Source organism: Crassostrea angulata, chromosome 6 (assembly GCF_025612915.1).
Source record: "Crassostrea angulata isolate pt1a10 chromosome 6, ASM2561291v2, whole genome shotgun sequence".
Classification (NCBI taxonomy): Eukaryota; Metazoa; Mollusca; class Bivalvia; order Ostreida; family Ostreidae; genus Magallana; species Magallana angulata.
The window spans coordinates 44,575,284-44,601,585 of NC_069116.1; the positions used below are offsets into that span (position 1 = coordinate 44,575,284).

The 26,302-nt window shown below is 33.0% G+C and overlaps 3 protein-coding genes across 3 annotated transcripts in view; 2 read left to right on the forward strand and 1 right to left on the reverse strand.

Annotated features, from left to right (window-relative positions):
- Positions 1-284: 284 nt before the first annotated feature.
- Positions 285-1,288, forward strand: LOC128190760 (GTP-binding protein Di-Ras2-like). The gene is made up of 3 exons (XM_052862937.1): positions 285-461; positions 617-790; positions 888-1,288. Exons 1-3 carry the CDS (start codon positions 296-298, stop codon positions 1,187-1,189), a joined length of 642 nt encoding a protein of 213 aa, XP_052718897.1. The 5' UTR covers positions 285-295; the 3' UTR covers positions 1,190-1,288.
- Positions 1,289-13,728: 12,440 nt separating this feature from the next.
- LOC128189715 (serine/threonine-protein kinase Pink1, mitochondrial-like) lies at positions 13,729-16,127 on the reverse strand. The gene is made up of 2 exons (XM_052861447.1): positions 15,764-16,127; positions 13,729-15,372 (listed from the first exon to the last, which is right to left on the reverse strand). The coding sequence occupies exons 1-2, from the start codon at positions 16,044-16,046 to the stop codon at positions 13,847-13,849; spliced, it is 1,809 nt and encodes a 602-aa protein (XP_052717407.1). The 5' UTR covers positions 16,047-16,127; the 3' UTR covers positions 13,729-13,846.
- Positions 16,128-16,514: 387 nt separating this feature from the next.
- Positions 16,515-26,302, forward strand: part of LOC128187836 (neural-cadherin-like) — a 29,445-nt gene continuing 19,657 nt past the window's right edge. The window contains exons 1-5 of the mRNA XM_052858460.1: positions 16,515-16,774; positions 17,206-18,476; positions 23,223-23,408; positions 23,645-23,906; positions 25,808-26,048. Of these exons, the coding sequence (XP_052714420.1) occupies positions 17,231-18,476; positions 23,223-23,408; positions 23,645-23,906; positions 25,808-26,048 (1,935 nt within the window). The 5' untranslated portion in view covers positions 16,515-16,774; positions 17,206-17,230. The remainder of the gene's footprint in view (positions 16,775-17,205; positions 18,477-23,222; positions 23,409-23,644; positions 23,907-25,807; positions 26,049-26,302) is intronic.

Sequence of the window (26,302 nt, forward strand, 5' to 3'; positions counted from 1 at the left end):
AGAAACTACGTATACATGTACTTGTCATGCAAAATAACATATCATTGATTTTAAAATAAATAAACATCGACAAAATCAACTCCCGCCAGTTCTTCAGTACTTTGATTTGTTTTGTCTCCCTTCAGAATTCAACCCATCTCTTTATAATCCAGCTTCTCATTTGTTGCATAATAAACAAGTTCTAACAATTAATTAGCACTTCATAAACTTATTGTGTGTGTCGCCCAAAACACTGCTATATAAGGAGGGATAAAAATGAAAATGCAAGAAATGAAAGATTCTGTTCGAGCAAAAAATGACGATGAAAGTACTAAAAGTGGTAATTCTAGGTGCAGAAAAGGTTGGCAAAAGTTTATTATTGGACCAATTTTTGAAAGCTGACGACCCAGTGCAAAAGAGATCAGATTGCAGCTCCTCAAAAGACGTATATAATGTAAATGGGAAAACAATTCGCTTTCCAGGTAACAATTTATTTTGTATTTTGGTTAAAACATAATTTGATTCTCTTTAATCGTATCCGTCGCAGATTTCATCACTTTTTAGGAGTTCTAATCCCTATCCATCATTTCTGTGGAAGTTTTGTAAGTGCTTTGACTAATTTGGCTTTCTTTTGTAGATGGTATTCATCGTCGGGTGGACTTTGTTGACACTTCGGATCTTCACGAATTTCCAGCCATGAAGAGGGTGTACATTGAAACTGGGAATGCTTTTGTGATTGTTTATGCAATTGATGATAAACGGTCTTATGAATTTGCCAAGTCCCTTTGCGATGAAATATACAGCATCAAAGGTATTGTGAATATTTTTAAAAGTCTTATTTCAAACTGTTTCAAATCACTTTTAAAAAATACCACTTTTTGATTTCTAAAACCTTTCTTTTCTTGCAGGAGACTTGTTCACAAACATCGTTCTAGTGGGCAATAAAATAGACACTGGGTCAAAAAGAAGAGTATCCACAGCCGAAGCCCTAGCGGACAGTAATCGTACAAAGCTGTTTTCCGAGACAAGTGCTAAACTCTGTGTAAATATTGGATGTCCATTCATCATTCTTTTCAACAACTATCTGCAAAACTTTAAGCACAACAGAACTGACATTCAAACGAGAAGAAAAACACACAGCAAAAGCGTGTCTTCACCAGTAGAAGATGAAAGAGACGAACCATTTAGAGTTCGTTTGAATACGATCTAGTAATCCAGTACTTGCACAATAATTTTTTTTCATTTATTTATGTCAGATTGTTTAACTTTTTTGAGGATTCTTGCCTGTTGTTGAATAAATCATTTTACAAACACGTAAAAACTTTGTGGTTATTCAATTGACTTTGAATGATGTATAATTACCAATATAAAAGCTATCTATGTTGATTAACATTTTAATAAAGTGTTCGTGTGAGATTTTTTTCACTAAAGCTCCATTTAAGTTAAGATCTTTCTTCAAATAATATATTTTGATTCGAACAAATTTTAAAGTATCAACAAATTGTTGTAACTTGCCGAGACGTACAGTAAACGCCCCGGTTTAAAATATTCATCGTCATGTGATGTCGAAAAATTATTCTAAATCGTTAACAAGATTTCGACGATGTTGGCATGTTAGTTTATGGTATAAAAATAAGACAAAATGAAAAACAAGAGAAAAAAATTATGAAAATGACAGGCAGCGGAATAAAGATCAATCTTTAGTGGGTACTATTTTTAGCAGTGGAATCTGATCGGTGAGAGGGATATTCTTACGTAAGTTTAATCAGCATTCGAGCTAGTTGCTAGACATTAAAATACGTCACACAAGAACTAATTTTATTTGTTTGATTTTAAATATTAATTTATCATTACATCACATTGATGTTTTGAGGACTGTCGCAAGGTGGATGACCGATCAACTTATATCATTTATTTGAAAATTTTATGAAAGTAAGGAAAAGTTGTCATATCTTATCGTCAATAAAAAAAATCTTTTCAAGAATCGCATTGTTTATTGTTATATGCTGACGTCATTATGACAATGTAATACATGTATGATATTTAAAATTATTTTCAAAGAAGATTAGTACCTTATACTAGTACCATAGATAATGTATTTCAAACTCGGTCGTTTATCTCTCATTTGATTAGGTAACTATGTTTGCATATCTTCACTTTACGGAGTGAATTCGGGCCGACAGACTACAGAACTACAGTTTCTCCCATACAAAAAATGTACACTTGACATATTTCTTTTTAAAGCACATATTTACTTTCTTTGATCTGGATTATTTTTAACATCTTTCTTTTTTGTGCGTCATAAGTTCTTTGTTTGGGCATAACTATAACTCCCACCCTAATGTTCTGCTACATATTTGCAGCTCTTTTATGAAGCAAATAGGCATTTAAGAATTTCCGTGTACGATATTGAAAATGTATTCTTGGGTTACGATAATATAGCGAGAAATTGTAGTCCTAAGGACATGTAAAAACTTTGTGTTAGCCGAAACTGAAGGTCATTTTTTTGTTTGTAGTAATATTCAATGAGTTTTTGATATGACGTGTTTGAAAAGTATTCTTAGAATTTTGAAGTTCAGACAGTTTCTGGCGCAAGCTCTACCGGTGCAAGCCATGATTAAATTATTGTCAACTTTCTTTATAACTTGCATATTATAACGATTATGCTTGTGAGAATAAATTTGCCATTCATTTTCTTTACCTCACAACTGCTGTGGACTTACAGGTTTCTATAGTTTTTACACACTTACATTGTAGCATGCATTGTGAGGATTAACCAATGGGTTTTCCTGGGCGACAAGGGAAGCGTAGTTGTGTTAAATTAATGTTATATATAATAAGCTAATGTTATATATAACGCTCTGTTTTCTGTGACAACGAAATAAAACATAACTACAGTGCGCTATTATGCATATATTGTTGTGTTGTTTCTTTCAGTAAGAGAAGTAAAGTATGGACTATAATTTATCGCCGAACGTATTACCCACTATGAGTATATGCTTGAAAAAAAGTGAAACATATCCAAAAGTAACATCTGCTTTTGTTATACTTTCATGTTAAATACTGAAATCTGATTGGTTAAGACGCAGTTCATAATCCGTTCTATTACCCTCAGCGTTAGCAACACACTAAGCAACGGGTAACATTAAAAATTGTTACATGCGCGAAAATTATGCGCGTACGGTTCGCTGTAGAATTCACGTTATTCCTATATAAAAGCAGTAAAATTTTCTTAAAAATTAAGACATTCGGTATTACAAAATAAATAGTGCCTGTTTGGGAGGATAACAGTTGAAATCGACACCCCTCGAAAACCATTGTCAACCGACGCGAAGCGGAGGTTGACAATGGTTTTTGAGGGGTGTCAATTTCAACTGTTACCCTCCCAAACGGCTATATAAAAATCAACGGGATTTAAAAGTTTTACTAGTATTTATTTGATCATAGATGGATCGAAATAAACCAAAGCAATTAGTATTTTGTATTTAAGACACAAAGAAATATATTTACCGCCTTTATATATATTTTATACATGTGCTTTTAATTGATGATAAGTAATTGTTTTGTTTTTTCCCTAACAAAAACAACTCAAGATAAACAAATTTTATCTGCAACCATTTTGTCTTCAAATTGTATATAATAACGTCTTGTTTCTCTGGTGTTTGAAAATTAAGTAAGTATTTTGATAAGCATAAAATGTCGCACACATTCTTCTCGTGTTAATGAATAATTAATCAAATATATCATATGTCTGTCAAATCAAATTGTTATGCAAACAAAGCTCAACTGTAAACTGAATTTATTCATTTTTGAAATCCTATTTTAATATTCTTCATACTGAATGTACTTTTCAGCTAATTGCGTTATAAACATAGAATTTAATATCTAACGGCTACTTCTGTTAATTAGCCCTTCGATTCGAAAAGAAAAATATGAACTCGCGTAGACAAGGATTTTGAAATATGGATCTATAATATGTAATATGAGCTAGGGCTATTTGTTTTTTAAAAAAGCTATTCTTTATACACAATTGAAAAAAAATAACGAAGAAGGAGATGCCTTATTGACAATTATGTCCTAGTTGAAATTTAAAGGAATTAATTTGAGAATTACTTTAGAATTACTGCTTTAAAATGTTTATACTTAAATACTTAGTCACATTATCTTCACAGTAGGTAAATGGCAAATATGCAATCCTTGGACCAGAAAGTATTAACTCATATAAACTCTAGTCAGTGCTTTCAGTACTTTGATTTTAAAATGTTGCCTCATTACTGTAATATTACTGTTATCATTACTGTAATATTTACACACAGTTTAAGTAGCGATACAACATTTTTCAAATTATAACATGAACTAGTTTTACTACGCAGCACTGTTAAGGTTTACTTTGTGGTCGCGCCTACCAGAAAGAACGGGAAATGTTAACTATGACATCACACAAAACAACAAGTCGTCAAAAATGCTAATAAATATAGTAATTACTTATTTTTATGGGTACGAAAACATTTAACTACATTCAAAATTACCTATGCGTGCAACTTTGTAGACAAATAAGTCCAACAACGATAAAAATAAAGTCTTACCGGAGCTCATTTCTTTGATATTTATTCTAATAAAAGAAGAACTATATTCAAAGCAGCAGCACTTTTCAGAATATACCAGAAAAGTAGAATTAATTATCATTTCAATTTTTAATTCAAATAAGGGTATGCCTTTGTAATATTGAAATTTGTTTATGACCTCCATGCGGGAGAATTATCAACATATGTCACGTGACTATCAATTTAGGGGACCATACTAAGTGTCATACAAAGTAGCATTTACTATACTGTTTCATTTTATATTACATTTACATTATGATAAAATAACTTAACATAAATATTTTGTTATAACAGATGCATCGTTTTATGAGCGTTTAAATCCGCTGATACCTTAACAGTGCTGCGTAGCCTGTTTCCTGGCTGACCCAAAATGCTACTGTTGCAGGGCATTATGGGTAGGCCAGGGAAACAGTCTAAATATTAATTTTACTACCAATTTTATCAGAAAGTTCAAGAAATCGACGATTTTTTTTCAAAGTGCGTTGATATCGTCGATATTTACGCACTTTGAAAAAAAATTATTTTTTTTCAAAGTGCGTTAACATTGTCCCTTTAAAAAAAAAATTCAAAGTGCGAATTTTTTCAAAGTGGAACGTCCTTGTCAATACCATCTGACGCTATTATCTTCCTTGCTGAAAGAATGGATCGCTGTATCGCTTCATCAAACACGAAATAACAGTTAATATTTCATATATAAACACAAATATACATCTAAATGTTTAAAAAGAATTAAGAATTTATTTTTTCAAAGTGCGTTAAATGTCATGATGTAAAAAAAAATGTTGGTCTACACTCATAACGCACATTGAGAAAATATTTCAAAGTGCGTTGATTTGGGCCAAAAGTTAACTGAAAAAAATTTCAAAGTGTGTTAATTTTTTCCCGAATTTAACGCTCTTTCAAAAAATTGTTTCAAAGTGCGTAATTTTTTCAAAGTGCGTTGCCACAACGCAGACAATAAACAAATCGTTATTTGAAACATGAAACTGTACTATTTCTATATATGTTGTCAATAACAACGTAACCAAAGAGATTTGATAAATTGTAGATACTCTTATTTACATGTACATTTTAATGAACACCGGTCAATAATTTACTTGGAAATTATAAATAATAATAAGATATTGTTCATTGGTAACGAATTTGTTATTTGATGTGGAGACTGGAATGTAGTCCAAGGTTTTAATCTAGATTGCCATAATTATGTCAAAGAAAACAACCCCAAAAATAGGATAGAAATACAAAATCTTAAAAATAAATTCAATCTGGTAGACCCCTGGAGAGTAAATAACCCAACTTCAAAATAATTTACCTGGACTCGTCGAAATCCCACAAAAAAGCTCGATTAGACTATTTTCTCATATCTGAAGAGTTAATGTCAATTTTAGGAAATGTTAAGATTATTCCAGGTTATAGAACAGATCACTCAATAATTAATATTGAATTTAAGATTAATGATTTCGAACGAGGTAGAGGATTCTGGAGATTTAATAACTCTTTGTTAAGAGACAAATAATATATATTGAAAACCAAAGAAATTATTAATGACACAGTTTTTTAATATACAAGGCCTCCATACGTGCCAGGGCCTGATGCGGAATTATATATCCGTAAGGATTTATTCTTAGATGTATTGCTAATGAAAATCAGAAGCTTATCCATATATTACTCATCACTTAAAGCTAAAGAAAGAAAAGATAAGAAAAAAGATTTTATCATTCAGATTAAAACTCTACAAGAAATGTATGACACGTGTCCTTCACAACTTTATTCAGATTTATTAAATGAACTTCAAACAGAGTTGGAAGATATAAGAAAATATGAACTTAATGGACTACTTATAAGAAGTCATTGCAAATGGATAGAGGAAGGAGAAAAACCTACTAAATATTTTGCTGCACTTGAAAAAAGAAACCATATAAATAAAAACATATCTAGGCTAATAAATGACCAGGGAGTAGAGATCAATAATCAAAATGAAATCTTACATGAAGTAAAAAAATTTTATAAGTCATTGTATGAGAATAAAGATCATTTACTTGATGAGGTTAATCTTCAAGAAGTAATAATGGAAAAGGATGTAAAAAAAGTTACAGAAAGTATGAGAAATCAATTAGAATTAGAAATAACTAAAAAGGAAATATTAGAGGCATTAAAACTATTTAAAAATGATAAATCACCATGAACAGATGGTTTTACAGCAGAATTTTTTAAATTTTTTTGGTCTGATATTGGATCTTATATATTTAATTCCTTTAAATGTAGTCTCGATTCTGGTATCCTTTCTCACTCACAAACACATGGAATCATTTCAATCCTACCAAAAGGACAAAAACCCAGAGAATATCTTAAAAATTGGAGGCCAATTTCACTTCTTAATGTAACCTATAAGTTATTATCAAGTGTCCTGGCTAGCCGTATGAAGCCCATTCTTGTTGATATAATCCACGAAAATCAAAATGGTGTTTTAGCAGGGAGATATATCGGGGAGAATTCCAGACTACTTTATGATATTATACAATACTGCAAAGAAACTAATACCCCAGGTCTAATTCTCTTACTTGATTTTGAAAAGGCATTTGAGTCAGTCTCATGGAAATTTATTTTTAAAGTTTTAACATTTTTTAATTTTGGTGAGAATTTCCAAAATGCAATAAGAACTTTATTTAATAATGCAAAACTTTGTGTGATACAAAATGGTATATTTTCAGAATTTTTTAATATGGGCAGGGGATGTAGACAATGGGACCCTATCTCACCATATATTTTTAATATAAATTACTACAATACGCAGATGACACAGTGTTATTATTAAAAGGTTCGAAAAATTCAATTAAGTCAGCACTTTCTTTGGTTAATTAATATGCAAATACTCAGGACTAAAACCGAACTATGATAAAACTAAGTGTGTAAAAATAGGACCCTTATCAAACAAATCAAATGAATATTTCAAGGATTTTGAAAAAGTTAACTGGTCTCAGGAACCATTTACAGTTTTAGGCATTACTTATTGTGTAAACTTAGATAATACATATATGTTCGAGTTAAACTTTAAACCAAAAATCAATGAAATGAAACTATCAATAAGCGCATGGTCTAGAAGAATGCTATCTACAGCAGGATGTATCACAGTAATTAAAAATTTGATTCTTCCAAAAATTACGCATCTCTTAATAAGTCTTCCTAATCCTCCAAGAAAACATATAAAGGAAATTGAAACAATTTTTTATAATACATATGGAATTCAAAAACATCAAGAGTAGCCAAAAGTAGCATTATTCAAAGTTATGAAAAGGGTGGGCTAAGAATGATATGTCTTGACTCTTTTTGAAAAAGCTTGAAAATCACTTGGATACGTAGATTTTTTAATGATGCTTGTCAGTCAAGTTGGAAAGACTTGATAATAAGTACTTTTCCAAATATTTTAAATTTGACAATTGTTGGAAGACAAATACTATATCAACTGTCAAAAACTTGTAAAAATCTAATTTGGAAAGATGTTTTTTTGTAATTCTTTGAGCTTAGAAAATGTACTGACAACGAATTGTCTCTTTTAAGCCCGATATGGTGTAATGAGTCTATATGTATTAATAACAAATATGTATTTTATAAGCAATGGTTTTTAAAAGGTGTGCATCAAATACTACATTTTTTCAACAATGATGGTACAATAATGAAATACGAACAATTCTGTAACCAATATGGTATTAAACCTCCGTTTACACATTTTTTAGGAATTGCAGATTGTATTAAAAAGTTACGGTTAAACTATGATACAGAAATTATTCTTCAAAATATTCCATATTATCCAGAATATTTACGGATAATTAGGAAAAATAAACAAGGCTCAAGAGACTTTTATGACATTTTTCTTGGAGAGAAATGGAAAAAACTAAAATCAGAATTGAAATGGGAAAAGGAACTAGACATGAATGTAAATAACATATGGTGGAAAAGACAAAATTTATTATTTTTCAAAATAACTAACGACGTACAATTAAGATGGTTTCAATACAGGATTGTACATCGAATTATTGCGACTAATACTTATTTACTTAAGATAGGAATAGTTGAATCAGAGTTATGTACATTTTGTAGATGTAATGCAGAAACTCTTTGTCATCTTTTTTGGGAATGTGAATATGTAAGTGAAATCTGGGATAATTTACTAGTTTGGATGAAGGAAGAATTTGAATTATATATACCACTGAACAAAATTGATGTTATATTTGGTAGATACTTCAAATACTATACCATTTTCAATATAATAATATTGTAAAGAGACATATATATAGAAAAAGGAGTAGAAAAGAATTACCCTCCTTTACTGGAATCAAACGTGAAATACTTTATTATTACAAATGTGAAAAAATTATTTACACGAAAAATTGTGAATTAGAGAAATTTCATGTAAGATGGGCGAGGCTGTCCTTTAATAATGATTGTTGATTTCAAGCCTTTTGCCCCTATGATCTGAGATATTACAGAGTACTTTATTTTTGTTCCATTGTAAAATGCTGATTTTTTGTACTTGATTATGATGTAGAGTAATGTGCATATGCATGCAACTGAATGAGTGGGTGTATGAATGATGCTATTTGTAAAAACACCCTGTATCAAAAAATTTTCAGTATATATAATGTCAACTTATAGATTCCAAGGCTCCCCAACCTCGGCTATAAGAATACTTCTACATGTTCTGGGGTAATAAAAACAGTTGTTAAAAAAAAAAGATATTGTTCATAACCACAAGCTCATAAAACTGAACAACATCAAAATATTATAAAATAAAAGAATGAATAGGGCTAGCGGAAAAACAAACTTTAAAAACCCGTTTAGTCGAATCTCGGATATATATAGCAAAGTGTTATGGAATCTCTGGCAAGATTCTTAACAAATCCTAACATTTTTTACGGCTTCAATGAACTTGATTAATATAACGAAATTACAGATATAGCGAACTGATTTTGAGTCCTGTAGAAATGAAAAATATCGAACTTTACACCTTTAAGCTAACTGCGAATTGATTTATTATTTGAAAACTTAAATAATACCAATTGCCACAGTTGTTTGGAATAATTTATTTTCACATTAATTCTTCGGTTTCTCATTCGATTATTTAAGGTACTCAGCGAAAGTATATCCACTGGGTCCGAGGACGTTGCTGTAACCGAGTTTTACTTTACCTAAACAAGACGTTTTATTTTAATGCATATATATTTATATAACGATGCAACACTCCCCTCCCGTCAATTTATTTTTGTTTTTAGATCTAAAATAAAATAAAATCGTTATACAACCTAATTGTTCATATACATGCTCAAGTACACTTAGTTAACAGTTTTTCATAGTCTAGTGTACATGTACACTCATCCATCCACCACCCAAAAAGAATAGAAAGTTGACGTAAGCGTCGGCAAGTAAAAATACCCAGAAGCAAAGAGTTGCATTTTGGTGTGTATATAAACTTCGTCAATTACCAATACGTTCATTATGATTAAACCATGCAAGTAAAACTTTTTTTCCCTAAGAGAGACAACTTGTTATATTTTGCAATTTTTTGATTAATGTTTTAATGGATCTAGACATGTGACAAGTACCCCCCCCCCCCCCAATAAAAAAAAGAAAAACCCCGTCTGAAAATTAGGAGAGAACTGTATGCAAAAATAATCCCCATTTCTTCAACACGGCGTATGACACGCATTGGCGGATCCAGAGGGGGGTGGGGTTACGGAGGTCGGAACCCCCGCTTTCTCAGGGACATATGAATTTTTTTTGAAAACGTTTAATGCCTACTTAAAGGCAATTTTTCCCATTTATAAAAGAAATACTGTAATTATCTCAAATAAATGCTTTTAAAATTGCTTATTTAAAGAATTTCGTACTGCGTCCCATAATTTTGTTCTTACATGAAAAAAACTAATCGATTTTTTATTGAAATAAAGTACATTGTACTCCCCTTCAGCATCTGGTGTTTACTACACTGAGTAAACATGTGGAAAATTAAAGCAAAAAAAATACATAAAATTAAGCAGTACCGCTAAAAACACAGATTTATAATAACATCCACAATGTATTTTCTACTCTATTTCTTTAAAAAAAAATTGATTATAGTTCATATACAGTTTTGAACTGTCAAGCCATCGAGTAAAACGACGTTCAAGTACGAGTACACGCATTCGTTTTGCTTTAAAAAGCCGATTTCAAATGTATTGTTTAGTTAATTAACTAAAGTAATTATTATAGATGAGTTTTACTTCGTTTCATACGAAAAATACAAAGAAAATTACATGACCCGCTTATGCGGGTCATGCTATTTTTCTGGATTGCTAGCTACCTTCATCCCCACATGAAACACAAAAGAAAGTTTTTTTTTTGTTTTGTTTCCAAGAATCAGAAATTCTGTTACAAAAATACCGTGTAAGGCTTTATATGAAAATGCCCAACTTTTCAAAACTTTTCTAAATATGATCGCATTTGTACTAGTGCCAGATGATGTAGCGCACCCATTACAGAGGTCACATCAAGTTCCCTGGGACGACAATTGCTTTTAACATTGTATTACACACGTACCATTTATTCAGCAGATAAATTATTCCCGTTCTTTTGTCATATCCTATCATCTAGACCTTTATTTAAAAAATCAAAATCGATAAATAGTTCAGAATTTAAAAACATCAAAGATATAGAAAAAAAATACCAAAATATCCATTTTTATAATAGTTTGTTGTAATTAGTCTGAGTTATTTTTTGTTGCTTAAGTTAGTGTTTCTTTTCTATCAAGCATAGACGCACTTTGTCATTGCTGGAGACTTGAGTTTCTTGAGGTTAGATATTATGCAAATCTTCCTTACCTAAACCAAAACGGCAAAACGCTCAATAATGCAGTGCACTCTGCTGTTGAAATAGATGTGAAATAAATAGTGATGAGATAAATGTTTATTAAATACAGTTGTATACGCACGGAAAACGTTCAAAAAGTCCTTGTTTGTTGACAAATGATGAATTTTGCACATATTGGTTTTCATCATATGGAACCCCCCCCCCCCCTTTTCAAATTGCTGGATCCGCCTCTGTGACGCATGACACTGATTCTTGAAGCCAAGATAATAGACTTTAGTTAACAAGTTAGACTTTATATAAAGATGTATTAGATAATAATGACGTTGTATTTTCGTAACGATAGCTATACATAGATCACGAACACTGACTTAGGGTTTAGACATTGGGGTAACAGATGCTGGCATATAAAATTAATAGATAATTAATTACTCAGAACAGACACACGTGCTATACAAAATGACGATACGTCACACGTGTACATTTACAATTAAATACTCAATCATTGGACAGAAGAAGGTCTCTTACATAACTCGAAATGTAATAAGGAGTATGGTTTGACAAATGAAGAACGTTTTATTTATAGACCGCTCTTTATGATTGGGTTGGGGGGGGGGGGTAGCTTGGCGTTTGCTTTCGACCTTGCATTTTTTTTAACTACTAGTATCATATCTTCTGATGTGGAGCTTAACTTAATGGTGTTTTTTTTTGGGGGGGGGGGGGGGGGTTGCCGCTTCGTTCCGACTTTTTTTTGCACAGGGAAGATTTTTTTAAAATTTACATACAAAAATTTGAATTAGCATGGAGTTGCCCCCCCCCCCCCACTTTTACAGTGAAATTGAAGTTAAAGGAATACCCCCCCCCCCCCCCACACACACACACACCCACCCCGGATTAGGATTTTCATCAGGATTTTGGAAATAGGGTTTTTTTTTTGGCTTGTCAAGATTTTTTGGATGAGTCTGCCCCCCCCCCCCCCCAGCTTTCAAAAACGATGCTACGTGCCTGTAATTCATTAAGTTTGTCATTCAAATCTTTAAAATTCAATGCTTGATGAACCTAAACATCTAATTCTACCATTAATTCTTTTTTATAATCTTTTAAATACACCTGAGAGGGAAGATTGTCGACCTAATATAAGAAAAGAGTGTTTGGTACCAAGCCTGGTCATCAAATGAGGTATGAGTATTTCGTGTAATAAAATACACGTACATATGAAAAATGCCCCTATATTCAAAGGATGATATTGTAACTCAAAACCCAATCTCTTTCTTAATCTTAAGTCACCATCTTTCTTTTTCTTTCAAGACCCTGTGCCATATTTACAAGAACGGTCAAGGCCCATTATCAACTTATGTTCCCCATGACTGAGCAAAATAAGTCTCAATGAATAATAATGCAAATGCGGCAGAACCCACCAAAAAAAAGAAAGCATTTTGGGGTTTATATCAATTGTATGGAAGCATACTCAGATAGTATAGATTGAAGTTCAAATCATTACCTCAAGGTAGGTTGCAATCATAATTGGAGATAAATAGATGCATGATAATAAAATTCTCAGCCCATGAAGAGCAATGCTATGATTAGTCATATGAGCAAGTATAAAACCATATTCAGGAAGTATTAAGATTCAACTTAGCTCAGAAGATGACTCCAGTGGGTAGAACAGCGTTACAATAAAAAACAACTTTAACAACAACAACAAAAACAACTTTGAAAATTTTGGAAAATCATCCGTTTGAGAACTGAAAAGTCATATTTTTAGTCATATTTACATTGAAGAGCCCCAAGTAACACTTACATTAATTAAACCAAATTACATAAAATAAAGAATATAAAGTAAAACCCATGCACTTACCTATACATGTTTATGAATAATTCTTGCAAGTAATAAATCTTAGTTCAGGTGAGCAATGTGGCTCCTGAGTCTCTTGTTCAAATCCTTAATATTTTGTCACTTATTTAAGGTAGTATGGGACAACTATACATCAAGTACATTATAAATTAAAGACTTTCACCAGTCTAGAATTTCAAAATTTTACAATATTTAACCAAAAATAGCTTTTAAAAATATTTGGAGAGGTAAAAATTGTAAAATCCCCAGTGGGATTTTACTCATGATCTACAGATTCGTATTCAACCCTCTAACCCACTGTGCTACACTGTTAGGCGATAATAACAGAAAAAAACTACTTATATAATTACACTTCATTTTAATGTTTATTTCGATAAACAATATGTCAGAACATGGAAGTGTCCCATACCACCTTAAATTAGCATGAAGTACAGTGTATCAGTACAGTAATAATGGAAAAACAATTTTATTATCTTAATTTTTATAACAATTTTTATTAGCACTTCAGTCTTTATAAAATTTTCTTTAATGGTCGAAAGTTATTTGTATTGTAAATCCTCAGTCTATATCAGTTATTTCGAAACCAAGCAAGCGACTTCGAAAGGGAAGAAATCTCAACTCTCTGAAGAAAACTTGCCAAAGAGTTATCTTTCTTGGCATTTGGTTGGAGCAAGTTGGATGCAGCTAGTAAAACAATGCTCTTTCTAATCATCTCCGCTGATGGACATTCTTCACAAGTATCTACCCACTTTGGAAATAAAGTAACCATTAGTGCAATATCTGCTGCAACTCTTGGGTTAGGTCTAGATGAAGGATCTTTTTTCAGTAACAGCTTTGTTAACTTTTGTAAAGCATATGGAACTCGACTAGGAAGAGGTGAAAGGTCCTTTTCATCATAGGTTCTGCTATTCAAAGGGCCTTTGTAGAAGGGATTTTCCTCTCCAAATATTTCATACACCAAGGTTCCAGCAGTCCAAATATCTGACTTTCTATAATCTAGCCATGCATTTCTTCCAGGCTCAGCTAGTGCAATTTCAGGAGGCATTAATGCAGCATTTCCCCCTTTATCAACATTGCTTGTGTTGTATGGAATCATCAGCCCATATTCGGGTTCTGCTAGGCAACAACCAAAGTCACTTATTACCAGCTTTGGTTCTCCATTGGACAAATCAACCAAAATGTTATCGCTTTTCAAGTCTCTGTGTGCAACTCCATGTTCAGTCATGTGAGCAATGCCTTCCATCAACTGAGCTACAAGAGAGCATCTTGTATTTAGATTTACATCAGTTTGAGAAACAAAACTCTTCAATGTCATATCATACTTCTTCATCACCAAAAACAAAGTCTTATTTCTCCCAAGTCCATTCTCTGGATTTAATCTGGTTGGAAGGGCAGCTGGGTATCTGTGCTCATCGTTGTCGATTTTTGGAACATGATCAACAAAGATGCCTTGCATGTCCACAATATTTGAATGCGGTGGTAAAGTTTTAAGTTTTACACGATGTTTTACCAACCACAAGGACTCTTCTTCCATTTCTGGGGAGAATCTTGCAGGTGTTATTTCCTTTATCATTCCTTGGAAAATTGTGTCAGCATTGGATTCAAAATCATAATTGAACATCATTTTGATAGCCAGATCATATTTCTCTTGATTTTGGAAAAATGGTAGATCTGCATTGAAAAATTCAGCTTGGACATCATTTGTAGTCAGTATGTTGTTGCTAAATTCTGATTCAACATCGTAATCTGACTCCATTATAACTTCAAAACTTTCGTTTGAATCCACATCTGAAAGCTCTTCTGTTGGAGAATGCAAGTCTACATTTGTTTCATGCATGTTTTCTACTTCATTTGAAATTAGTTTAGCCTCATAAACAGCAGAGTTGCAACCCTGGCCAATCATCTGTCCAATTTTGAAATCAGAGAAAGTTGCAGCAGAAAAGTTGTAACTATTGATAAATGTTTGTTTCACTTTCATGGCATAAGCATTTCGAATTGTGCCAGACACTTCATCGTCTTCCTCTGCAGCAGCAGATGACAACATCACAGCAACAAACGAGAAGATTGGTCGTCTATTTCGTGAAAATTCCAAAGCTGTTGATAGAAAAAGAGAAGAATTCTAAATTATTGTGGGTTTTAAAACCATTTTGACAAGACCTTGGACTTTCAGTAGGGCGTTATTATCTATTTCTTGGGTCAAACAAGTGAAAAATGAGCTGGTTCAAGTGAAATTTACACCGATTGCGTAGTCTTAGCTCAAAAGCCAGACAAATCTTGTTGATTTCAAAGAGCCATATCTGTGTGGCTTAATAGCAATGAAATAGACTGGTCAACGTCACTTTGCTGCTTAACACAACTATCCAAAGTCCAAAGTCTTGTTAAAATGGTTCTAATGCATAGTTAAAATATTGCAGAATTTTTTTTTTTTATTTTTTTTTTTTACAAATTATTAATTATCAAGTAATGAAGAAGAAATGTTTCATACCAGCACGATTTCTAAGTTCACGTGCGACAGTTGCAACTGCATATCGGCTTGCAAATCTGCTGATTGTTGATGGCGATTTACTTGCTGGGACCAAGGCATTCTTGTTGATTTCGACTGCGTTTTGAATGAGCTTTCCATCTTGAACTCTTCTCTTGATTAAATTTTCCAAAAATAGCTTTCCTTTCAAAAACCACTTTTTTGTCGATGGGTTGTTTGTTAGAAAATTACCACACGGGTACTTGAGGGTTTGGACCAGCGGCCCAAACCCTACTTTGACAAACATCGTAGTTTTAAGTCTTCTTCCCTAACCGTGGGCTGACGCAAGAATCGTAATGTTGTTTATTTTTGGGAATTCTGCACGCGATGCATTCTGGGTCATTCGGCACACCTCGGCAGATTCGTACCTCATGTAGGATACCGGAATCGGCCGAGGTGCGCCGAATGATTCTGGGTGTTAAAAAAAGGCACGTTTGATTGTATATTTTGCTATCATAGCTATTTAAGCATGCTGTAAGATATGTTAGATATGTAATCGCATTATTACTTATTGAAAAAAATAAGCAATTTAATAAAAATTAAGGTAAATATAACAGTATCGAAAAAATACAGAGTTTGAGAACCAATCGAAATACATCTACAAGATTTGTTTATAATCTATCTTAAAACTAAACGCACCTTTAATATCGTTTCGCTTCATTGTGCACATGATCCCGCCCATTGGCTGTTCCATTTTGATTTTAACTTAGCAATGTATGATCGGAATGGATTTAAATAATTGGCTTTTAAATTCATAAGTGATCAAAATTGAAAATAACTTTAATAATTAAAACAAACAAACAAGTAAGGTATTGTAATATGGTTACTGCATGCCCATGGTATTTCAGGAAATGCGCCTCCAAACGAGTTTGATGGAATAGCCAAACTCATTTGACACCTGAGCATGTTTTTAAAAGGGTATTAGGATACGAAGCCAAAATGGATTTAAAATGTGTATGTGAATTGAGATTAAAGGTCAGTATAAAGATGTGAGAAACATAATTATCGCTTTAACGATGTGCTTCTCTTAGAATAATGTTGTGAGATTTCGCTAAGCCGACATTTCGGAAATCCATCGTCTGTTATTCAGTTATTGAGATACTTGGACAAGATAGAGCTGCACAAGTTTCTGTTGCACAGAGAGAAGATGCAAAACAAACTTTCATCTTCATCAAATCGGATTTCGTTTTATTCATATTATTAAGTTGAATGTTAACGTTACTGCAGTAGTGTTCTTAATGCTGATTAATTGACATATGAAGGTTACATTTAGATCTATATGCAGATTGACTTTTTCCCCAATTTACTGACTGGGGCTTCTTATAATATGTGTGGGTGAAATTGAACGATGCAAAATATTTGCTTTTCTGCTTTAACACATTTAATTTTTGATTTTTTTATTGCAGATGTAAGAAAGGTTAAAGAAACATCATGAAATCAATGGGATGGAATGGGCCCAGTGCGTATGTGATATGTTATCTGACAATAATTCATTTTTGCTGTATCAACAATGCTTTTGGAGAAACCAATTCATTAGTGATTCCTTTTATCATCCCAGTGAATTCTTTTATTACAAAACTTTCCACCAGCCATGCAGAATTCAGCATCAATGACAAGCTAGCAAATTCTCTGTTTGACATTTCTAAGGATGGAAGTTTAACAACGAAAAAGGAACTTATTTCACATGCTGGAAGATCTTTCACATTGAGTCAATCAAATGATAATCTAGAAGATCCATTCTTTGACACAATCCATCTAAAAATCAGTACCTCATGGAATTTGAAATCATTTACAAGTCAAACATTTCATGGAATGATTCGAGAGAATTTGCCACTTGATTCAGAAGTGAGATGGAATGAAAACATATCAATCCATTTTGATGCAGCAAAATTCACTTTGGAACCCACATCGAAACATTTTAGATTAAAAGTATTAAAATCAACAGACTCCTCAGCTGGATCTCAAGTGAAAGTTGTGACTACAAGTGAAACAGTTCATGCCAGTGATAGGGAACATGTTTTTATTTTAAAAGCTTGGATAAATCATATAGATTTCACATCAACTATTTTAAAAATCAAAGTTATAGATGCCAACGACTGCATTCCAAAATTTTCAAAAAAGGTTTATCACGCTACAGTTGGAGGAGACATCACACATGCACCTCGTAATAGCATTTTGAAAGTGTCAACTACTGATCAAAATAATGATAAGATAATTTACAGTTTAGATGACTCCTCAAGTTTTTACATAACTCCAAATTCTGGCCTTTTGTTCTTAAAAGAAGTACATCCCGGATTTCATAAATTAAAAGTGTTTGCAACAGATACCAATGGAAATCAGTGTTCTGCGTATGTTTCTGTTCATGTCCTCTCTAGTACCCTCAAGTTTAGACCATTCCATCAGATTTCAAAACGACAAACAAAGATCATGACAGTAGAAAAAACGTATGTGGTTCTCGAAAATCAAACCGCCGGAACAGTTGTCTTCGGTGTTGCCTCGAAACCTCCCCCACCCCCAGGAACTGAATTTTACTCCATTCTCTACGACTCTATTGAATCATTTCAAGTGGATACAAGGGGAAATGTCTACCTAAAAAATGGCCTGACCCTTAACTATGAGAACCCACGACATAGAAATGTCACCATACGCTTCAAGATCACTTCATCGCTATCTCAAGGTATAACGAGTTCTTTGAAATAATTGAAAGATATGGAAATATAGACGTGATAGGAATGTCTATAATTCTAATATATTATAACCATGTCTAATAGATAACCATCTTTTAATTATGATGCATATATTTTAAGAAATGCTTAGATAGATACCATTTTATTCTTAGATCTATACAACATTCTATAGAATCCATTTTTTGTTGAATTTTGCCTTATGTATGTATGCTCATGTGCAATCTTTCAATTTGAAACATTTCTGAAATCCAGAATTTTACCTCACAGAAACAGAGGTTTGTAATATGCTTATGGTCAGTGGGGTTTGAAACAACTGACCTAAAATTTTATTTCTGTATGATAGATAGGCCTAATTTTCTTCCTCTTCATTATTAACAATTAATCAACTTTTGGGAAGTTGAACATATGACATCGATAATTGGAAAAAAATGTATCCATTTTATTGATTACTGTTTCAAATTATTTATAACAATTTACCATTTCAAATTTACAATATTCAAACAGGAGTAGAAATTAATGTATGCTGTGTGAGTTAATTGCTAGTAGCTGCTATTTAATGCATGTGTGCAATTTTAATATTGATCACTGACAAGCATCTTTCACCGAGTTGCTGGATGTGAAATAATTACGGTACATGTAGTATCAATTTTATACAAACCATGCATAAAGGGCTTATAAAATGTACTTAATTACTTTTCAGTTGTTATACACTCTTTTTCTGCATATTTACAAGTCTTTATAAATTATATGGTAACCATCTTGTAATGAGAGAAAGAAAGGGGAAGAGAGAGAGAGAAGGTGGGAGTGAGTAATCCTTTTAACACATCACATCAGTCGGTCTCTGCTAGTAATGAGTCTTCCAATCTTTCTTTGAAACGGGGAAAGCCAGGTTTCTAGAATTGGATTATCTAGACCTCCTACAGGGCCTTTACAAAGCAGATAGAAGTAGCTCAGAGCCCTAGGGTCGACACAGGCCTATAATTACCCACCTCTCTGTCTTTTATAGTTTGTGTTAGATTGACAGTCTTTGTAATTGTCACTATAAAACAGGTCTTTCAACATCAAGAGTTACAAATGATGGACACCAGAAATACCGCGGCATCTGTTTTATTTAGAAATTTCAATCTGTTATAAAATTCTATATTAAAGAAATATGTCATGAATTTTTTTAATGTGTTTGACAGTTTGGGCATTTAGATATTATGTGAAGTTAGCCTGCATTTTTATTGCATAGGAGTTTATTTAGGGTTTATCTCTAAATCAGACATGTGGCATGCTAATTTTTGTGTTGCATAACATTTCCCTGAGTCATACTCCAGTATCTCTTGTTGAGGGTATTTCAATTTACTCATTACAATAATGAGAAGACTAACAAGATAACATGTTAAGACAAAAGAGAATTAATTGCCTTAATGAATGTAAGTGAGAATAAATTTGATAAAGTGGTAGGAATTTTTAAAAATAATTTGTTTGGGAAAGGACTTTTTTGAAGGAGGGATGGGGGGACTAATTTTAAATGCATTAGAAATTTACCAGTGACTGAAGAGATTATACAGTGGTTTAATAAACGGTGCAAAGTCTAGACAGAAAAGAGTATAAACAACAGCTCGGGGTCACTCAGGGTTACAGAGAGCAATTACAGCTGTTAGATAGGGGTCAGAATTGTCAGGGTACTAGTGCCATGTGCCATAAACACTCCAGTAATTTATGAGCTGTGAAATTCACCCTCCTTTCATTGTTGATGATGGAAATGAGGATTTCTATGACCATCCAAGAATGTGTGCTTGCACCTGACACATTTATAACTGCTTTAATTATTAGGTAGAAAGCGTTTTGTTGTAAGGCCACTTTGCATGTGTCAGCTTGACCAAATCCAGGTGTAAACACAAGGGAAGTCAATGCCCAGTCTTCTTGCATTATTTCATATCACTCTTTGCAAATTTGGTTAAAGGTACTGTTTAAACTTTGGTGTTTTTGCAAAGGAGTGAAGTTCGAACTTTATAATACTTTTACGTGATCTAACTGTTAAATTGACTGTACGTTGTGCCAGAGTGTGCCAGTAAAGAACATATGTAACAACCAACATTGGTATCTCCTTGTGTCTGTCACAAGAAATACTCTCTGGTTTTCATCTAGTATACTGTGTTAGTGTCAAAACATGTATATTGCCCTTGTAAATGACTCAGGACAATGTAGATATGTGTACTTTGACTTTTATATTGTAGGTGGTGGTAAAATCTCTGTAAAAACTTCATTCATGTCCAACTGTAAATGCCCAATTAACCTTGTTTCTTGTTTCTGAGCAAGATTGAAAGTTATAGATCTTACAATGTTGAAAACATTGTTAATCAATGGACTTATATTGCAGAAATAAATCCATTTCTAACGCTGTTAATCTTCCCATTAGAACGAGAGATGACACCAAGTAGTATTGAGCTGAAGATGAATCATAGATCAAAGAAGTTGTATTCCACAGTCATCCCTGTGTTCTTTAGATTTGCCCCTTGTTTCATCCAGTCTGCTCAGAGCTCAAGATTATTCTCCAGCATGCTCTGATAATTGATTTGATGTATTGTAATGGGAACCCTTATGATGGAGTCCTAATTACCATGGTAATTAGATTTTGAGGTCTGCATGCTGCACAGGAGACCCCTGACTAGAACAGGTCTTTGGCCATCAATCACATTCTTCATGTCACCCGATCTCACTCTGAACACTTGTGGGGGAAAATGTTACGTAAAATCTTGCAAGATTCGAAGATGATTTTCAATCTTAACTTTCTGCAACTATGATGTCCAATAAATCAAATTACTTAAATGTGCCCACAAGACTTGCGTGGAGAAAATTTACTCACAATTTTGATTATAAAATCAATAACTTTCACATGTTGTTTTAAGGCAATAAACCAAGAACTTGCTACAGGGTACAAACAATACTAGTCAAGTGTAAAGATGTTTTTTTTCTTCCCTTTATAAAATACAGGCATGAAATCCATCTTTTTCTCCAAAATAATATTTACATCATACATTTATGTGATGCTAGTCTAAGATTATTGCAATATTAATTTATACATGAAAATTAAGGCCTGTTTTTTCTAAGTTGTGTGTAAAATAAATGTATGATCTAGATTTACAGGTATCTAAAGGCAATATTTCAGAAATACATGTACCAGGTATTGATGAAAAAAAGTATTTAAGATGGAAAACTGAATAATTAATTTTCTTCCTTTTAATGAAAAGAAAATAGGTCTCATACATGATAGAAAACATTCTCCCCATAGTAAAGAATGTCTTGATCGATTGTGTGCGAGTCAAGAAGAGTATAAATTGATCTGGATGTGACAGAAGAAAATAAACTCAGTGGCCATCACACGCAGGCATGTGGAACTCTTGAGGAGGGTCACCAATCAATAATAACATGCACATTTCTCTTACAGACTCAGGAACTAATTAAAGATCACTGAAGTGTGAGATGATCTTTGTGTATAGAGAAGAATGCATTTGTATTAGAACCATTTTAACAAGACCTTGGACTTTTGGTTGGACGTAGCTATCTATTTCTTGTGTCAAAACAACTTATTAATAAAAATGTCACAGTTTTTTAAAAGCGAAATATGCACCGATTGCGCAGTCTTAGCTCAAAAGCTAGACAAATCTTGTTGATTTCAAAGAACCGTGGCCAGCAATGAAATAGACAGGCCTATGTCACATTGCTGTTTGACACAACTACCCAAAGTCCAAGCTCGATCTTGTTAAAATGGTTCTAATTATTATTTCTATCCCGGAACCTCCTCCTTTGCTTAAGTCTCTTTATTGTGATCCGTATATTTAAAAGAAAAACAAAATGAAATTGGTAAGATTCTTGGAAATATGAGCCTTATAGTCTTATTGAGCAATCCTTAATTGATTTATAGGCAGAAAATGTGTTTTTCAAATTTTTCATTTATGTTTTAGTATCACTACAAACTCTAAATTATTTATCAAAATATTGATGAGAATTTCGTTAAGCAATAGAGCTTTATGGTTCAGTTCTGCTGCATCAAGTGCCAATTTTGCAAGTCTGCAAAAAACTCTGCTCAGAATTTGAATGCTAGCACTCTGTTCTGCTTTTGTATCGACCAGGAGGAGGCTTGCAAGGATTGATGGTCCAGCACCACTAGTATCATCTCTTGATGTATTGATCAAACCCAGAGAGTCTAGAAACAAAGCATTCTGCTACAGTCAGACACATTCTAATGCACCCAAATAATGAAAGCAATTATATCACAGACATCAATAATGCACACTGATCAAGTCCAACTATGATGATGCAATATTGAAATGGAAGTGTTGGATGCCTTGAAACATGTTGGCGTAAAGTAATTGAAAATTTCCAGATCTGTTGATTGAACAGGCTCATTTTATGAGCTATTATGCTGTGTTGATGAAACTTCTGCAAGGGTATTATTGATACTCTTTGTGTCAGTATTAAGCCATACACATAAATACAACTATCGTGTAGGATTGCCTTTATGTCTAACAGAACAGAATTGATGCAGTACGATGTATTTACCTTAATTGTTTGTGATACTGTTAACAGGGTTGTTATAAACAAGTGACAAATTCTGAGCGATATAATGAATCGTGATTGCTTTAAATTATGCATGTAATATAATATATTTATAAATGAAGTGTAAGAATATTCTATTTCAGTATTTTATCATCTTGTTTGATGAAAAAATCTCCTTAAATTTTTAGATGTCCAGATATGGACTGTGCATTTGAATGTAACAGATGTAAACGATGAGAAACCCAGATTTGTGAATCAGCCCCGCCCTTTCTTGGCCACAGTGCCTGTCAATCCGAGAGTCGGGCAACTCGTGTATGAGCTCCTGGCAACAGATCCTGACACAAACTCAGACATCCATTACAACCTTGAGTCTGGTAATGATATAAAGATGATAGATATAATATTCCTCAACATTAATAATATCTTTCAAAACTGTCTAGAGGCTTCTTTGCCAAAACATTTTTTTTTTAAAGAAAACCTGTTTGATTCCATCACTTTTGTTTATAGTTCTAAGCAAATTAAGGATAATTTAATTATACATGTACATAACTAAACAATGCATGTCTCTGTATTTTGTTCTTTTACCAATAAAGTTTAATTTACTCTGTAGCTGGTGAAGGAAAGTTTACCATAGAGCACATAGAAGGAGACTTTGGTCGCCTCGGTCGAATTGTAACAACAGTCAGCGGAAATGGACAGTTCGAGCCCGGTCAGATCTACGACCTTGTGGTGTCGGCTCAGGACGTTGCCGCCCCCGGGGTCCAGAAGTCCAACTTCATGGTGGTCAGTGTGCTGGTTGGATCAAGGCCGCCACAGTTTTACCGAGAGCAATATGTAGCTTTTATCGCGGAAAACAACCAGCCGGGATATAAGTAAGGAAACGAGCATATAGTAAATGTCATGACAAACATAGTTTACTCAAAGTAAACCAATCTTATTTGCATGTTACAATACTCTGCAAGGTTTTTGAGATATTTATAACCTCACGATTATTTCTCACTGCAAATTAACATGTATCAAATGCATGGACAATTTTGTACATATGCTCGGTTGTGAAAACTGTGTATATCACTGGGAGCTAGTTTATCTCTGGTTTATCCCAAAACAAAGACATCACAATAACTGGTTTACACTTTAATACACTGGTACTTGCATCTTTTGGTGTTCTTCTAGTGTTCTTTTAACTGTTGAGTTTTTGGTGGTTTTTCATTTTTTTGCAGCACCAGTCTTTAATGCACGTGTTTGCTGTTGGATAGAATGTATATATGCAAATAGTTAGAAGATTCTTGTGTTTGTATGTATTGAATAGCTGGTTGTGCAGGACTAGAAATTTGTTATACAATGTAAAATATATATCGGCCAAATAATTTGTTTTTAGCAATGAAGATTAAAAAGAGCATTTTTAGATTTGGCACTGTTTAAACTCTCATACATATACATACAGGCCAAATTCTATTAACTGAGTCAGCAATTAGAAAATAGGAGTTGCCGTTTAGCAGTTTTTGTGATGTGTTTTATGGGTAACTGTCACACCCTTATCAGTTTGGGTTAGGTCAGGCTGGTGCTTTTTTTAATGATACAGTGGTATGTGGTCTTGTGACTATAAATACTTAGATAACTTTCATTTCCTTCCATGTGGTTCTTTTCTCCAGGAGAAGTACCTTTTCGCTTTAGATAAGAAACACACAAGCTGTGCTTTTGGCTGCTCTCCTCAAAATATATGATATTAAATCAATTTACAGAAAATTTTGCTATATTAATGAAATGCAGTGACTCTCTCAGATAGTACAAAGTTCTAGGAAGAGCACGGTAATAGAATTATTATTGTAATTTCAATCTGCAAAACTAAAAAAACTGATATCGAAGAAATAAGGATTTTATTTGTTGTCTAAGAACAAAGAGCAAGTTCGCGTTTAGAAAGAAAGTTAACACCTCAGTGTCTAAAATTAGAATCTTAGTTGAAGGGAAAATCACGCAGTTTTCAATTGTATGCATCCTTCATTTCTAGTACACTGATGTAGAACATTAGATCTGCTCTAGCTATCAAGTTTATCTCTTTCTGTAAATGTAACACCTCAACTCCACAGCAATTTGCAAGCATGATGCTTTTCTTATGAGGATTTTGTAGAGTGATTGCAAAATTCTAAAAGAAACTCAACCCTCTCTATGTATTGAGTGTGAGCAATTTGTTTACATTATCATGGATTTGTAAAGCCTGGTAGATTTCAACAGTGCTATAGCAGATGATGGTATCGTGGTAAAATACAGCTGCACTTACTGTAAATTGTGTTATGGAAAAAAACTCATTGCTCCATAAATCCCATCCCCCAATACAGGGGAATTGAAAATAACTGGAAGCTACATTATAGATTTTTCTAGTCATGTTAGATTTTATATACCAATTATAGCTTTATTTGTTCTGCAAAAGATTCATCTAATTAATTTAGAGCACTTGTTTGTTGGGTGTATATGGAATTTGAGCTCATCTATTTTACACATATATTGTGTTATTATAAATGTTCTGCCCTGCCGTCTGAAAAGTTAATGCAGAAATGAGGGAAGAAATCTGTGATGCTGGTGCTATTTCTGGTTAAAAAAATAAAAGCCTGTTAAAGTTTATTGATAATCAAATTGGTCAAGTTAATGAATGCTGATTATGGTACTTAAATTATAATTTAAAAAGCTTTTGGTAGTGGTTCAAACAGGGTGTGATGATAGCATTAGATTTATATTTCTATATATTTTTTCAACAATTTTGTTGTTTGTAAAACAGATTGCAGTCTGAAGGCACAACTCTCATCGTCCAAGCCAAAGCTTTCCAGTCCAAGTCTGAGAAAGGAGTGGTGGATTACCAGCTCACAGACAGTAGTGGCTACATCAGCTCCGTGTTCTCAATCAACTCGGACGGCGAGATCGAAGCTCTACAGAGTCTGGACTATGAAACCTCTCCTCACTCTTATTCACTCAAGCTTGTGGGGACAGAAAAATCTACAGGGCTTAGTAGTTCCTCTCAGGTATAACTTATATTCAGTAAAACATAATTATAGCTTATGATGAATTCAGGGTTATAGCAATGGCAGTCTCAATGCCCTATTCTTAAAATTGTATTAAAAAACAAATTGGATGTAAAGAGTTACAGTTATAACAAATCAATATTGAATATTGCTGGCACTTTTTTATAAATGTGTTTTATTGTAAACAAAATTCTGTTTTTGATATTAATTGATTTTAGATCTATTCTATCATCTTTGGATTTTGATACATATAT